This window comes from Littorina saxatilis, linkage group LG5, assembly GCF_037325665.1.
Source record: "Littorina saxatilis isolate snail1 linkage group LG5, US_GU_Lsax_2.0, whole genome shotgun sequence".
In the NCBI taxonomy this organism is placed as follows: Eukaryota; Metazoa; Mollusca; class Gastropoda; order Littorinimorpha; family Littorinidae; genus Littorina; species Littorina saxatilis.
The window spans coordinates 2,102,571-2,120,070 of record NC_090249.1 but is presented as its reverse complement, the minus strand read 5'-3'; the positions used below and the strand labels follow the sequence as shown (position 1 = coordinate 2,120,070).

The window sequence follows — 17,500 nt, the reverse complement described above, 5'->3', positions numbered from 1 at the left end:
CACTCACAGACAGGTAAGATTATCACACACTCACAGACAGGTAAGATTATCACACACTCACAGACAGGTAAGATTATCACACACTCACAGACAGGTAAGATTATCACACACTCACAGACAGGTAAGATTATCACACACTCACAGACAGGTAAGATTATCACACACTCACAGACAGGTAAGATTATCACACACTCACAGACAGGTAAGATTATCACACACTCACAGACAGGTAAGATTATCACACACTCACAGACAGGTAAGATTATCACACACTCACAGACAGGTAAGATTATCACACACTCACAGACAGGTAAGATTATCACACACTCACAGACAGGTAAGATTATCACACACTCACAGACAGGTAAGATTATCACACACTCACAGACAGGTAAGATTATCACACACTCACAGACAGGTAAGATTATCACACACTCACAGACAGGTAAGATTATCACACACTCACAGACAGGTAAGATTATCACACACTCACAGACAGGTAAGATTATCACACACTCACAGACAGGTAAGATTATCACACACTCACAGACAGGTAAGATTATCACACACTCACAGACAGGTAAGATTATCACACACTCACAGACAGGTAAGATTATCACACACTCACAGACAGGTAAGATTATCACACACTCACAGACAGGTAAGATTATCACACACTCACAGACAGGTAAGATTATCACACACTCACAGACAGGTAAGATTATCACACACTCACAGACAGGTAAGATTATCACACACTCACAGACAGGTAAGATTATCACACACTCACAGACAGGTAAGATTATCACACACTCACAGACAGGTAAGATTATCACACACTCACAGACAGGTAAGATTATCACACACTCACAGACAGATAAGATTATCACACACTCACAGACAGGTAAGAGTATCACACACTCACAGACAGATCATACTAGGTTTGCATCCTGTGGGACAAGAATCATCCTTTCGTATTACGAGGGCAAACTAACAGCCAGACAAGCAAATAGATTTTTTTCCAAACAATGTTTTACTTCCAATTACCTGTACATGCAATTTTCATATATTATATTTTGTTAAGCAAAATGATTGACAACAACTCAGACAGACTGACAAGGCAGACAGACAGACAGGCAAACAGACAGACAAACTAGGCGCCTGAGACTGAGCCAGAGAGGGGGCAGAAAGATAGACATACAGGCAGGTCTGCAAAATATACTAGTATAATACCAACAAAATTAAATTGCACTTATTTTCTGTGATAACAGAAATAACGGAGGGAGGGGAAGTTAAAGAGGGATTTTAATCGGATGCAAAAAGGATGCAAAAAGGATGCAATAGCGAAAAGATGGAGAGGGGAAAGAAGAACTGACATGATACAACTGTAAATATAGTACAGACCACACCACGTCACAAATATGCAATACCAAAACATAAAGTGTGAAAACACCGATTTTGTTCCTGTCAATCAGCTCCAGGGCAAGTTACTGAATTTATCGGGGTGAAGCATATCAAGAAAACTAACAAAAATCAAATCAATTTCACGCAAATTAAGCTAATGGACGCAGGCTCAAAAAGTGTAAAACAAAACTGTTTAATTATCGTGAAAACCCAAGACCGGTCCCCAAAAATGCCAGATTTGGGTCTCCCCACAAAAATCAGTTTCTGCGTAGAAAAACCGACCCGAAATAAATGAGATAGTCTTCATTCAGAGCCATAGCCTCATAGCTTCATAGCTTCGGGCTGAATTATTTTTGGCCTCATCTGAATGAACGCCCCTGGAACTAATTTGCAATTCCTTGAACTGCTGTCTTTGGTTTCCATGCACTAAATTCGGCTATCTAAGCTGCACTTTTCGTTTTGTTTCAACTTTTATTTTATTTTTATTTTTTGCTTTTCTCACATTATCCATGACCCGAAGCAGTTTGAACTATATAAGTTATTTTTGACGTTGGAATCGATCTAAGTGACACATCTTTGACACTAAATAATTGCTCTCCCACGCTACCTCAGTCTGTTCACTCTCTCGTTCCCTCTCTGGGTTTTTCATCTCTCTCTCTCTCTCTCTCTCTCTCTCTCTCTCTCTCTCTCTCTCTCTCTCTCTCTCTCGCTCTCTCTCTCTCTCTCTCTCTCTCTCTCTCTCGCTCTCTCTCTCTCTCTCTCTCTCTCCTTTTCTATCTCTCTCTCTCTTTCTCCTTCTCTCTCTCTCTCTCTCTCTCTCTCTCTCTCTCTCTCTCTCTCTCTCTCTGCCTCTCTCTCTTCCCTCTCTTTTCCCTCATCTCCCCCTACTTTTCTGTTTTCTAATCTTAAGTTTTTCCGTTTTTCCTTTTCTTTGGCAGGCTCACACAAGATGGGCATCCTGCAGCACGATAGTGCCGACAAGGATGGTAACCTGCTGACGTCAAACCAAGCCATTCCCCTTGACCTCTTTGACGTCACAAAGTCTACTCCTTGCCCCCTGAAGGTCAGTCTTAGGATCAGGGTTATATCATCATCGTTTTCGTCGTTGTTGTCAACCTTACACTTCTCTTCCCCCTTCCATATTCTCTAAACACGGGGCGGGGACGTAGCTCAGTTGGTAGCGCGCTGGCTTTGTAGCCAGTTGGTCACTATCAGCGTGGGTTCGATCCCCACGTTCGGCGAGAGATTTATTTCTCGGAGTCAACTTTGTGCAGACTCTCTTCGGTGTCCGAACACCCCCGTGTGCACACATGCGCACGAAAAAGATCCCACGTTCACAGCGAAAGTCTCAGGGCTTGGAAAACACGAAGACACGCATGCATCATCTCTCGTCTCTGATTATCATGATCGTATTTCGATACTTTGACGAGACAAACCCAATGCTGGTGTGTCGAAGAAGACAGCCACAGCGGGCTTGTTCGAATCAAAGTATCACACCATGTGAGGCATATCTTCAGCGTATTACCAATACCTGTCCCAATATAGACCAGTTGGTCTAAGAGGACGTTAAACCCTAATAGTCAGTCAGTCTCTAAACACCAGCAATATGGTCAAAACCACCTCGCGTCTTTGTCGTTGTCATAGCTCTTTCTCTCCTTCTTCATCTCGTTATCAACATCAGCAGCAGCTACTACAACAACAACAGCAACGACAACCTTCCTAGGATTAGCTTTATTATCGTTATTTTCGTCACGGTCATGAGTATCACTGTAAATGAGTTTAATTGCGAAATAGTTGTAGTTGTAGTTTTGTTGTTGTTGTTGTTGTTGTTATTGTTGTTGTTATTGTTGTTGTTGTTGTTGTTTGTTGTTGTTGTTGTTGTTGTTGTTGTTGTTGTTGTTGTTGTTGTTGTTGTTGTTTTGTTGTTGTTGTTGTTGTTGTTGTTGTTGTTGTTGTTGTTGTTGTTGTTGTTTGGTCTTTTTTTATGATTTCTACATTGAACGAGAGAGAACAATACAAATTCGTTTGTATGGCCATGTTGGGTTTGATGCGTGCATGCCTGGTTTTCTCCTGTAGATGGGTGTCGGCACAGGAGGTCTGCCCGCTGTCCTCAGCCAACATGCTCCGTCTTCATGGCAGCTCAAATTTTTTATCGAGGTTCTCTCCTCTAGATCCGCCGTGTTTCGCCTAGGGGCTTGCGCTGCCTAGTTGATAGGGTCACCTCGTAGAGGATGTGGTCATAGACCACGCACGGTCGGTCTTGGGATAGGGAAACGTTATGCTAGTCCGGAGGGATTACGCCACAATGGCCACCTCGCGAAGACCCAGGGTCCTAGACTAGGGAGGTCCAAGGGGGAGCACCGGGAGGGCTACCCCTCTACCCGCACCTCCAACACAATCCCTTCCCCTGGTAGCTTCATCCCCAAGGAGGAAACAGAGCTACCTGCAACACCCCAATACAAATGATATAGGAAGTTAAAGTGATATCTGCAACATGTATACTGAAAAATAAAGCAATAGCCGAGGAAAACACGAAGGACAGAGTACTGAAAAGAAACGCCCAGGCCAAGGATCGGGGAAAAAACGAGAGACAATAATAACGAAGCAACCATGAGTCCAGAAATGTGAAACCAGAAATAAATCCCAACACGTTGAAAATGTGACGACAATGGACGAAAGGGAAGAAGAAGAGAAAGATAGTAAATATGCAATAAATAGCTTCTCAAATTTCAAACCGTAAATAGCTCCTCAATTTTCATACAAAATGTTGATGAAACGAAGGGTGGAGTTACTCGCTGTGGACACGCCAGAGTTTATCACGAGCAGTGTCTCAGTGTAATGGTGATGGCACTAGGTCTTTAGTAGACACGTATCAGGCATAAAAAAAGTTAACAAAACAATAAATAAGTACAATTAAAAAGGATAGATAGTTTTCAGACCGGAAACTTCGGTATTAACCCAAGCCGACGGTATAAGTATGTATACATACTTATGATTATGTTTTGAACAGCACAATATACTGTCGAACCTGCCCTCGAGACCCCCTCTCCATAAAGACCACCTGCCTATCAAGACCACCCATTAGGACCACCCATTAGGACCCCAACGGTTGTTACGACTATATAAATCACCTGTCTAAAGAGACCAGCTGTCTAAAGAGACCACCTGTCTAAAGAGACCACCTGTCTAAAGAGACCCGCTGTCTAAAGAGACCACCTGTCTAAAGAGACCACTTTTGCTCAGTCCCTTGGGTGGTCTCTGTGGACAGGTTTGACTGTATCTGCCAAGGCTTGCACATAGTGTACGACCATCCTTCTACCTGAACACATACCAACCATCAACAGCTTGACTGCTGTCTGACCGGCACGGTTGGCCTAGTGGTAAGGCGTCCGCCCCGTGATCGGGAGGTCGTGGGTTCGAACCCCGGCCGGGTCATACCTAAGACTTTAAAATTGGCAATCTAGTGGCTGCTCCGCCTGGCGTCTGGCATTATGGGGTTAGTGCTAGGACTGGTTGGTCCGGTGTCAGAATAATGTGACTGGGTGAGACATGAAGCCTGTGCTGCGACTTCTGTCTTGTGTGTGGCGCACGTTATATGTCAAAGCAGCACCGCCCTGATATGGCCCTTCGTGGTCGGCTGGGCGTTAAGCAAACAAACAAACAAACAAACTGCTGTCTGTGCACAGATGGAGTTTGTTGCTGAGTTGAGAGTGTTGATTATTGCTGTGTGTCTAAGTGGGCAGATGTTTAACCTCAAGGAGAAGTCTGGACAGATATGTGTTGATGTTTGAAATCGTTTGTACTGGAGGGGAATTACCTTTCTGTTTCGTAACTGTTGAGCGAACCTATCCCTGGCGGATTATTTATTACCGAATGAGTAGCAACTACTTAATTCGACGTCGTCATGGATTTTTGGCGTAACTCATTTTAGACTGCTTTTCAGCAGAAGGCCAAAACTTACTATTTTTTATTATGAAATAGAGTTTAAATGTCTACCTGGTATGGATAGAAAGATAAAAAGAATGTTAAATCATGTATTGTGCATCGTATTTTAGAGAATATTTCTCACTGAGAAGGATTTACTCAGTCGAAAGCACAAAAACATTAAAATCGCCAAGAATCGAGTTACACCAAAATTCCAAAACGACGACGTTATGTTTTATTTTCAATCGGTATTTACTTCAATCTGTTTTTATTTTCAGGCGGGCCAGATGTCTCTGCACCACGGCCATATTGTTCACGGAAGCGAGACCAACCGGTCTTCGCGGAGACGCTGCGGTTACGTCATCCGTTACATAGCAACCACGGCTAAGCCAATCATCGACGCCGACCGGCCACGCACTTTTCCCGCCACAGTTCTCGTCTGCGGCAAAAACGACGAGAAGAATTTCGAAGACCACGCGCCTGAGTGGTTCACATGGAAACAGGAGTAGCGTTTCTCTTGGTGTTCAGTATAATAATGTGGGGGTATCTAAAACCTTTCATGGTTTATTGGGTGTCTGCAAAGTAGGCTCCGACATGATCTGTTGTTTATTCTCTCTTAGTCTTGCTTTGTTTAGGGGCAGGGTCATATTTTGTTATTAGAAAGAAGATCAAGAGAAACATTACTTAGTTATGTTATATATTGCAAGGATTTGTTTTCTTTAGCAAATTTGACCAAAATTGTCATGAACATTTCGACAGTTTTTAGACACAAAACAACATCCTTGTAAAAACAAACATTTTATTTGATTCATCACTTTGTATTTATTTCCTTCTTAATTTATGCATGTTGTTGATGCTGAATTACGCTCAATGGTAAATGCAAGGTATTGTGTAACGGCCATCTGCCTCATGAGAAATTTATAACTTAATTTGTTACAAGTTTCATGAAAGGCGTTTTGTGGGTTTGGATTTTAGTGTAAAAAATACGAATACGGTTTCTTATCGGTTTTAAAATCTCTACGTACGTGCAAACTGAATCTTTCAATTTGCTTGGACAAGGGAGATTATTTCGCTAATCTTATTTTTGCGCTCTTTGTTACTCAATGTAATTTATGTGCATTTACGCTCTTGTGTGCGATTCGTGACTTTGCTTTCTTGTGATAAAATGGACTGAGTTTTACTTTTCTTTTAACCAAATCACACCGGCGTCTCTACAAGCTTAACCGCTGTATATGTAACTAGATGAATACCCGCTTCGCCGGGTACCCGGCTTCGCCGGGAAGAAGTAGAGCCGAATACCCGGCTTCGCCGGGGACCCGGCTTTGCCGGGTACGAAGGAAGGGAGATAAACGCGCAAAACACTGGAGAAGATAGGGAAGAGTTACTGGGAATGGATGTACAAAAAAACGAAAATCGGTTCAGCGCTGCGCGCTGAGAGCACGTGTTGAAAATTTTCATCGACCAGATTGTGTTTTGAGTGTACCTGAATATGCCCACCAAATTTGAAGCAGATCCATGGAGAACTTTGGCCGTGCATCGCGAAGTGACCGACAGACGGACAGACAGACACAGACAAGCCGTATATAGATATGTAATGAATGTTAATTATGAGGAGAACAAATATGATCGAATAAATCAAAGGAATCTAAGTATGTCATTGCTTGCTCTGTGTGTGTGTGTGTGTGTGTGTGTGTGTGTGTGTGTGTGTGTGTGTGTGTGTGTGTGTGTGTGTGTGTGTGTGTGTGTGTGTGTGTGCGTGCGAGCGAGCGTGCGTACGAGTATGTGTGTGTGTATGTTTGTGTGTGTGCACGAGTGTGTGTGTGTATGCGTGCGTGCGTGCTCTCTTGCGTGCATGCGTGTGTGCGCGCCCGCGTATGTGTGTGTTGTGTGTGCGGTTTACAAAAGTTCGATCACTTACAAGAACTCCAATCAGATATGGACCCCAAAGCTTTTCCTTGAATTTAAAGGCACATTCCTGACAAACAATTATATATCTGAAATCGTTCCAGGACTTACACAGTTTGGCTTTGGTTTACAGTTATGGCACTACACACTAGGAACATCGTTAAATTGGCGGTTGAACGTGTAGTTATTCCAAGTTAAAAACGCATAGAAAACACCAAGAACATTCGCATTAAAGGCACAGTTCTTCTTGTGGAAACGATGTGGCTGACCATCTCATATCTAACCAGGCTTTTACCTAGGATAAAACCATCCCTTCGCTTGAACCCATACTAAAAATCAACATCCTGACAGCTTTCTGTGCAGAATGCCTTTTTTTCACGAATTAATTTCTGGAAAGCCTCAAGTGTCAAACTACGAAATTCAATCATGAATCCAAAAAATCCCCAAAAAATCCATTCTGCAAAGGAAGAACGAAGGATGTCGGTTTTGGGTATTTGTCAAAGGGAGGATGGTCTTATCACATGTAAAACATGGCCAGATCTTAAATATATGTAGCAGAACTACACTTGGCCAAACAATTATTGCGACAAATTCAAGTGAACGGCCTTAACTGCCATAGAAAGTTTGAATATAATGACACAGGAGTTAGTGCTTTCATTTAGGTGCGAAATAAGTCGCAAGAATTGTTTGGTCAAGTGTATTTTTGCGGGCAGGACTGCGTCAATAAATTTCCGAAAATATTCGATTCCGAGGGTTCTTGGCTTTGGTGGTCTTCCCCCCTTGTATAACACTACGTGCTCTGGTCAATCTGTTCGACTGAGCAAGACTTGCAAGCTCTCACGACTTTCACGTGCTGAAGAAGAAGTAGGTCATCTCGTGCGTGTGCGAATGGTTTTGTTCGCAGGACAACTCATTGTTGTGTTGCACGTTCTGTGGATATTTCCTCCGTGCAGAATGAACAACTCTGTTCTTGTGTCAACATATCGTTATTGCAAGACAGGTCAATGGGGTGGTAGTAGTTGCAACTCTGGTGGTGTTGACGTAGAGAGTCGTGTGAGATTTAGGAATATATAATAAACAAACAAAAAAACAAATGCATAGGAAACTTTATTATCTCAACAGAAAATGTTGTGTGTGGTGTGTGTATGACAACAAACATAAAACATGCCATAGAACAGCATGAAACATTGAGATACAGTAAAAGTATTAAATATAAATAATTCCTTAACCATGAATGCAAGCTCGTTGTGCAAATCATTATATCAACTCACAATTCATACGTACTTCTTTATTTATTTCTTGTATCTAGTACTTTTATAACCAAGCCTAGACGGCACACCATCTTGTTTCGTCAAACATTAAACGTTCGATTGAACAAACACTTCTTGTATTTGAGTCCACAAGAGACTTGTCAATCAATGCGTCTAGCATCAAGGATTTTCTTTGGAACCATTTTCGGCCAGCCACCAGCTGAGTCCGCAACTTTTTTTTCTCCCTAAATCATTCCACTAACAGTGTGTCCCTGGTACCATCGACAAGAGTGATTGGTGCCCGCGGCAGTCAGGCACAGTGATCTGCTTTGTTGTTGAACGCGCCCCCGGGCACCCATACACGCCGAGCGCTGAACGAGGGCAAAAAAAATCGATTGCGCTGGTTCCCAGTGATTCTAGAGAACACGCTCTCTCCACGCGAGATGAGTGCTGTTGGGAGAAGCAGCCAAGCAACAGTGCTGTGATCTGCTGGCAATTTTTCACTCCTGTCTTTTTGGAGGTGAGTTTTGTTTCTTTTCCCTTTTTCCTGTATGTCTTTCTTCCGTCTGTTCCTCTTCGACGAGTTCTCTCATGGTGTATCTCTGGATTCTTTCTGAAGAGCTAGAGCACAGAGAGAGGGAGAGAGAGAGAGAGAAGCAGGGCATATCTCGGACAGAAGGACACGTGATTTGTTTGTGTTCGCTGCATGGTCTGCTGTGGGGTTGGTTATACTGTAAGTGTTCGCTTGCGCTAACGTCGCCTTTATCGTGTTAAGCAGAATCGTTTGCTGCCTTCACAGTTAGGTTACATCACCGCTTAGTTCACTTCTAGAGTTGTGGTGTAACTCTACACAGCCACAACCAAACGAACGATCAACCTTAGTAGTTAAACTCACCATTTGAGGACCATTCGTGAACCATCGCATCTTTTTAAAGTCCTAATCTGAAGAACATATACACAAACCTTCGTATCAGTCTTCGCAGACAAAGCCAACATCTGTGGAACATACACAAACATTCTCTGTTCTCTACCAGCGCCAGTAAGGTCTCTGACTGAAAATCTTAAGGTGCGTAATGCTCTTGCTGAAACATTGAAGACCTCAACTGCATTGATCAACTTTGCGTTGAATCATCGATTGCAAATCTGAATGAATACAACAATGAGGGCTGCATTAGGCACGATAACACTGAAGACCTACATTTTGGATTGGTTAATATAAGCTCCGTGCTTGATTTTGGATCCTCCATGTTAAATATTGTATAAATGTCACAATACAAACATTGAATAAAGTTTTGCTTAAACTAAAAACTTACACCCGGAATCAAAATCACAAGGACAGATTTATCTAGCATTAACTTAACGTTGAATTACTGACTGAAATATTGTATTAAGTGACACGAGGGCGGAATCTAGCGCAAGGGGATCGATAGACTTTCGCCATTCTTAAAGACAATCTCAACGAAATACTGTCGCTGAAAGAGTGAACGCATAAACTATATTTGGTAACTTTGTGTTTAATTATTCATTGTCAACCTGGAGAAGATGACAGTGCGGAATCTGACACCAGGATGGATGGATGGATGGATGGATGGATGGTTTATTGGATATAGGCTAACGGCCCCTTTGCATAGGGGGGTGGGGATGGGGGAGAAGGGAGATGGAAGTACAAAACGTTTCGAACGGAACCGTATGATGTACACAATCACATGGCAGGGCCGGACCAAATGAGTTGTAAGGGGGGGGGGGTCCTCCTTTTTGGGGGGGGCGAATCAGCGAAGTGGTGAAGCCACAAGCGCGCGTCTGCAAAGCAGGCGCGCGAACTAGGGGGGTCCGGGGGCATGCTGCCCCCGAAAATTTTTGAAAAACGGTTAAAATCTGTGCAATCTGGTGCATTCTGGGCCTTGCTTTGAGGGTTAAGAGCAGCATTGTTTTGGTGCTAAAACTAGTAAAAAAAAAAGCTCACTCAAAGCAAGGTACATGCTTTTTCCAGGGGTGGGGTTCCGGAACCCCTGGAACCCCCCCCCCCCCCCCCCCCCCCTGGGTCCGGCCCTGCATGGAAATAAAGTTCTCACTACTGGTTGTCCTATACCGAGTTTCGCGTACTCAGATGTAAATGATTGTCCCTTCAACATCTGCTTTTTATATTTAGTCAAGTTTTGACTAAATATTTTAACATCGAGGGGGAATCGAAACGAGGGTCGTGGTGTATGTGCGTGCGTGTGTGCGTGCGTGCGCGTGTGTGTGTGTGTGTGTGTGTGTAGAGCGATTCAGACTAAACTACTGGACCGATCTTTATGAAATTTGACATGAGAGTTCCTGGGTATGAAATCCCCGAACGTTTTTTTCATTTTTTTGATAAATGTCTTTGATGACGTCATATCCGGCTTTTCGTGAAAGTTGAGGCGGCACTGTCACGCCCTCATTTTTCAACCAAATTGGTTCAAATTTTGGTCAAGTACTCTTCGACGAAGCCCGGGGTTCGGTATTGCATTTCAGCTTGGTGGCTTAAAAATTAATTAATGACTTTGGTCATTAAAAATCGGAAAATTGTAAAAAAAAAAAAAAAATTTATAAAACGATCCAAATTTACGTTTATCTTATTCTCCATCATTTGCTGATTCCAAAAACATATAAATATGTTATATTCGGATTAAAAACAAGCTCTGAAAATTAAATATATAAAAATTATTATCAAAATTAAATTGTCCAAATCAATTTAAAAACACTTTCATCTTATTCCTTGTCGGTTCCTGATTCCAAAAACATATAGATATGATATGTTTGGATTAAAAACACGCTCAGAAAGTTAAAACAAAGAGAGGTACAGAAAAGCGTGCTATCCTTCTTAGCGCAACTACTACCCCGCTCTTCTTGTCAATTTCACTGCCTTTGCCATGAGCGGTGGCCTGACGATGCTACGAGTAAAATGGCATTGCGTTCAGTTTCATTCTGTGAGTTCGACAGCTACTTGACTAAATATTGTATTTTCGCCTTACGCGACTTGTTTATATTTAGTCAAGTTTTGACTAAATATTTTAACATCGAGGGGGAATCGAAACGAGGGTCGTGGTGTATGTGCGTGTGTGTGTCTGTGTGTCTGTGTGTCTGTGTGTGTGTGTGTGTGTGTGTGTAGAGCGATTCAGACTAAACTACTGGACCGATCTTTATGAAATTTGACATGAGAGTTCCTGGGTATGAAATCCCCGAACGTTTTTTTCATTTTTTTGATAAATGTCTTTGATGACGTCATATCCGGCTTTTCGTGAAAGTTGAGGCGGCACTGTCACGCCCTCATTTTTCAACCAAATTGGTTGAAATTTTGGTCAAGTACTCTTCGACGAAGCCCGGGGTTCGGTATTGCATTTCAGCTTGGTGGCTTAAAAATTAATTAATGACTTTGGTCATTAAAAATCGGAAAATTGTAAAAAAAAAATAAAAATGTATAAAACGATCCAAATTTACATTTATCTTATTCTCCATCATTTGCTGATTCCAAAAACATATAAATATGTTATATTCGGATTAAAAACAAGCTCTGAAAATTAAATATATAAAAATTATTATCAAAATTTATTTTTCGAAATCAATTTAAAAACACTTTCATCTTATTCCTTGTCGGTTCCTGATTCCAAAAATATATAGATATGATATGTTTGGATTAAAAACACGCTCAGAAAGTTAAAACGAAGAGAGGTACAGAAAAGCGTGCTATGCAGCATAGCGTAACCGCTCTTCTTGTCAATTTCACTGCCTATGCCGTGAGCGGTGGACCACGAGTATACGGTCTTGCTGCGTTGCATTGCGTTCAGTTTCATTCTGTGAGTTCGACAGCTACTTGACTAAATATTGTATTTTCGCCTTACGCGACTTGTTTATGCGTTAATCATACACACAGTCGATCTGTCTCACAATGTCAACCAAGGTACAGTCTCACGACTGCCGCTAACGCAGTCAGGTCATCTGTTGTTTGTTTCCTGTCTTCGAAGAAGTCGTCGTTGCTCAGAGGGGTCCACCTACAAGCATCTCATCGTGTCTACCTCTAAGTCTGTCACCACTGACTTACGCATTTTAATGAACCAGACTGTGACTCGTCTTTCCCTGACATCGTACCGGAGCACCAAATCATCTGACTCACAGACAAGTACCTGGAGAAACGGTGAAGGCCTTCGCGAACCTCAAGAAAATACAATCCTTGAAACATTGAAAAAGACCCGTTTCAAGGAAATACTATCGCTGAAACATTAAACGCATAAACTGTATTTAGTAATTTTGTGTTTAGCTTATTGTGACCCTGAAAAAGAAGATACAAGGGGGAATCTGGCATCAGTATTAACAGTAAAGATATTCACAAACCTCAAGAAAACGCTATCCCTGAAACCTTGAAAAGGATCTAAACTGTATTTTAATAACTAAGTGTTAAATTATTGATCGCGAACCTGAAAATGAATACTCTAGGGCAAAATCTGGCACCAGTAAATCGCTAAAGACCTTCGCCATTCTGTAAGAAAGTCTTGATGAAATACTGTCGCTAAAACATTTAACGAATTAACTGTATTAAGTAAATTCGCGTTGAATTATTGATTGCGAAACTTGATGAACACATACGAAGGCGGAATCATTGATCGGGAAAACCGGCAAATACCGCCGCCAATCTTTGTCAGCATCTCAAGTAAATACTGTCGCTGAAAAATTGAAGACCTCAACTTCATTTAGTTTGTTTGTTTGTTTGTTTGTTTGCTTAACGCCCAGCCGACCACGAAGGGCCATATCAGGGCGGTGCTGCTTTGACATATAACGTGCGCCACACACAAGACAAAAGTCTTTCTTTCTTTCTTTCTTTATTTGGTGTTTAACGTCGTTTTCAACCGTTCAAGGTTATATCGCGACGGAGACAGAAGTCGCAGCACAGGCTTCATGTCTCACCCAGTCACATTATTCTGACACCGGACCAACCAGTCCTAGCACTAACCCCATAATGCCAGACGCCAGGCGGAGCAGCTACTAGATTGCCAATTTTAAAGTCTTAGGTATGACCCGGCCGGGCTTCGAACCCACGACCTCCCGATCACGGGGCGGACGCCTTACCACTAGACCAACCGTGCCGGTAACTTCATTTAGTACATTTGTGTGGAATTATTGATTGAAAAACTGGGAAAGAAGACTCCAGGACAGAATCTGGCACCATTAAATCGGTAAAGACATTGGCCATTCTGTATGCACGTCTTGATAAAATACTGTCGCTGGAACATTTAACCTATTAACTTAGTCGCTTCGCGTTAAGATTACGAACACGATGAACACACGAAGGCAGAATCTGACTTCGGCCAATACCCACGCTAATCAGCCTCAACATCTCAAGTAAATGCTGTCGCTGAAACACTGAAGACCTCAACTTTATTTAGTCATTTTGTCTTGAATTATTGATAGCGTACCTAGAATAGAGGAAACAAGGGCAGAATCTGGCACCAGAAAAAAACTATATATCTTCGCAAACCTCGAGAAAATGCCATTCACAAAACATTGGGGGGAGGGGGGGGGGAGGGAAGCACCATTTATTAACTTCATGTTGAATTATTGACCTTTAAATGAAATCACACGGGCAGAATGTGGCACCAGAAACCGTTAAAGACCTTCGCCGTGTACATTGAAAGTCTTGATAAAATACTGTCTCTTTAACATTTAACATTATAACTGTATTTGGTAACTTCGTGTGAATTATTGATTGCAAAACGTGATGAACACACATGAACGCGGAAACTGTAAGGACACCTCAAGAATATAATGTCGCTGAAACATTGAAGACCTCAACTTTATTTAGTAAAAATGTGTTGAATTATTGATTGTGAGACTGGAAAAGAAGACATCAGGGAGGATTCTGGCATCGGGGAAAACGGTAAAGACCTTCGCCACTTTGAATAAACATAGAAATATTGTCGCTGAAACATTTAACGCTTCTTCTGCATTTAGTAAGTTAGAGTTAAATTATTGATTGCAAAGCTAGACGAAGAGACGACAGACCTGGCACTAGGAAAACGGTAACAATCTTCGCCACACTGCCTGGACATCTCAAGGAAATTTCATTTGATTTCATTTACTATATTATCCCAAATTCGGGTGGCCTCCTCCCAGTGGAAGGCTAGCAGCAACACGAGTAGCGCTACCTGAGTGTGTGCGCGTGTAGGTGTAATCAGCCAACTGCACTAATGGCAGAATGACCGAGGTCTTTTACCTGCCACTGTGGTAACACGTGGGTGGGACATGATTCCGTTTCTGAGTATGCACATTAATTAAGTTGATCCATGTCCGTCCCTGCCTGGGTTCAGACGGGCGCAGTGGCGGAGTGGTAAGACGTCGGCCTCCTAATCGGGAAGTCGTGAGTTCGAATCCCGGTCGCTGCCGTCTGGTGGGTTAAGAGTGGAGATTGTTCCGATCTTCCAGGTCAACTTATGTGCAGACCTGCTAGTGACTTAACCCCCTTCGTGTGTACACGCAAGCACAAGACCAAGTGCGCACTGAAAAGATCCTGTAATCCATGTCGGAGTTCGGTGGGTTATGGAAACACGAAAATACCCAGCATGCCTACCCAACGAAAGCGGAGTGAAGCTGACTATGCTCTCAGAGTATAGGGTGGGGAACCCAAAATAATGGGCAAACGAGCTCACACGTCACCAGAATTTCTGGAACGCTGAAGAAGAAGAACCCATGGCCTTTGGACCACAAGGCCAGTGCTCTACCAACTGAGCTATACCCCCCCCCCCCCTCCCCCCTTTCCCTCCTCCATACTGTCTCGGAAACATCGAAGACATGAGCTGTACTTAGTATCTTCGTGTTAAATTATTTATCGCGAACCGTGATGAAGGGACACGGGGGCGGAATTTGGCCTGACAGAACACTGCTGAAGACCTGCGTCAGTGTCCGGCTGTATGTTGCCCGTACTGAATCTGGCGAGTGGCGTCATGACATTCATTAGGTAGTGATGTCGTTGTCTGTCCGCGGACGTCACTGCTTGTCGTCACGGTTATACCTACGGTGGTGAAACTAAAGGCAGGTGGGCGGTGTGCTGGTAAAAGACACTGCCACTGCCACTGCTGTAGTTACACCCCCGTACGTATATACGGTGTGTATAGGTTTCGCTCTGTCTGTCTGTCTGTCTGTCTGTCTGTCTGTCTGTCTGTCTGTCTGTCTGTCTGTCTGTCTGTCTGTCTGTCTCTTTCTTTAGGCTGAGATCTCTGGTACGGACGGGTCGATTGAGCTGAATTAAGTTTGGTGTGTAGCTTGGAATTGGGGTACTTCCAGTGCTTGCCAAATTCCTACCTGTAGTAACAGACAAGATATGAGCTTTATGTGTCTTGTCGTTCAGTGGTGGGCGGTGATGTGTTGTTGGCCGTAGAGCAATAGAGTTGAAGAGATCGATACGGCAATAGGTAATAGTTATGCTGGTTGTTGTCATGTTGAGGTAATTGAGCTGTCTGTTTTGATTTACAGAGACTGTTGTTTGTTTTGATTGTGGTAGTGTTTTGTTTTCCTTGAAGTAGGTCAATCATTCTGTTGTTTACTCCCTTTACAGTGAAAACTACCGTGATTGTGCTTGTTAGGACACCTTGACGCAGCGGTTTGATAAATTGCAAGGAATAACATTGACATTGGACTCTGTAGTAAGAAACCAGCCCACAGCATCCAGGTGGGAGTAATGTCTGTGGTATTATGGAAATTCGTTTTGAGAGAATTCCCTCTGGACCAACCAAAAGGCTCCCTTCCCTAAGGTGACATTTATGATAGGACTAGTGTTGTTAAGGTGTCATCTACTGGGTGATGTCCTCAAAACCTGCCATGAGAAGAAAATCTTGGGACCATCCAAATATGTCCCTTTATGGAAGGGGTCCCTTTTGACAGGGACGTTTTTGCCGAAGGGCTTACTTAATTAAGACCGAAGTTGACTTCACAAAGACAACGCGAAGTCTTTTTAGCAAACATTTAGTGCCCAAGCTTCGTAAAGTAGGCTTCGCGAAGTCGTCTTCGCCCAATTAACAAATCGACAAACAGTAACACAAACTCAATCACTCCGTCACACATACACACACACACACACACACACACACACACACACACACACACACACACACACACACACACACACACACAGAAAGAACATAGGTGAAACTGTGCAAGAAAGCGAGACACTAGATCTAGATCTATCTGTCTGCATGTAGCCTACTTACAGGGACACGACTGCCAACTAGTCTCGGCCCGCTCAAAATAATAATGACCGAGACTTTCAGTACTTCCTTCGCGTGACGTCTAACCCTCTTACGTCATAATGTGACGTCAATGTAATGTGACGTCTTCAAATGTTAGAGTTTCTACCACAGACATACACACGCACGCACGCACGCACATACGCACGCACGCACAGACAGACAAAGTTACGATCGCATAGGCTACACTTACGTGAGCCAAAAAAATCAGGCGATGGGGGTCTTTACATTAAGATATTTTTGATATTGTCGAAACCTGACACAAAAGAGGACGCATGTCAATAGCCCAACTGCAGACATCATGTTTATCTGAAGAACATGCTAATTTCGCGCTGTTTTAAAGCTCAGAGACTCATTATGTAGTTTTGGTATCTGCAGGTTGAAATGCCTGCAGCTTGACTATTCACACTCCCCTAACAACAGGGATCATCTTGTGGGAGTGTTCGCTATCGGGAAGTGTCCTGATAACCTGTTTCGAGAGGACACTCCTGGGAACGGCCACAAATGTCCCTTGATTGCAGGTGAAAGTTGACAGGGACGGTTTGGTTGATGTTCGTTTCCTGTTGCTGACCTCTTATTGGAGGTTCCTCGTATTACAGCGCCTGAAACGGGTCATAAAATGAAAATAAACTATTTGCAGGATTCCCAAGGGACTGTCTGTCTTAAAAAAAAAATTGTTTTTGTTTGCAAATGCGTGGGTCTTACTAACGGGACGAACATAAACACAGGTGCACACAACGTCAGATCCGCACGCACACACAC

General features: G+C 42.9%; 2 protein-coding genes across 2 annotated transcripts in view; one reads left to right on the top strand and one right to left on the bottom strand.

Moving 5' to 3' along the window:
• Positions 1–6,977, top strand: part of LOC138966053 (phytanoyl-CoA dioxygenase domain-containing protein 1-like) — a 15,148-nt gene extending 8,171 nt beyond the window's left edge. The window contains exons 5-6 of the mRNA XM_070338143.1: positions 2,343–2,467; positions 5,607–6,977. Coding sequence (XP_070194244.1) covers positions 2,343–2,467; positions 5,607–5,837 — 356 coding nt within the window. The 3' untranslated portion in view covers positions 5,838–6,977. The remainder of the gene's footprint in view (positions 1–2,342; positions 2,468–5,606) is intronic.
• LOC138966065 (O(6)-methylguanine-induced apoptosis 2-like) overlaps positions 1–17,500 on the bottom strand; it is a 342,886-nt gene that overhangs the window by 290,362 nt on the left and 35,024 nt on the right. The window lies entirely within an intron of this gene.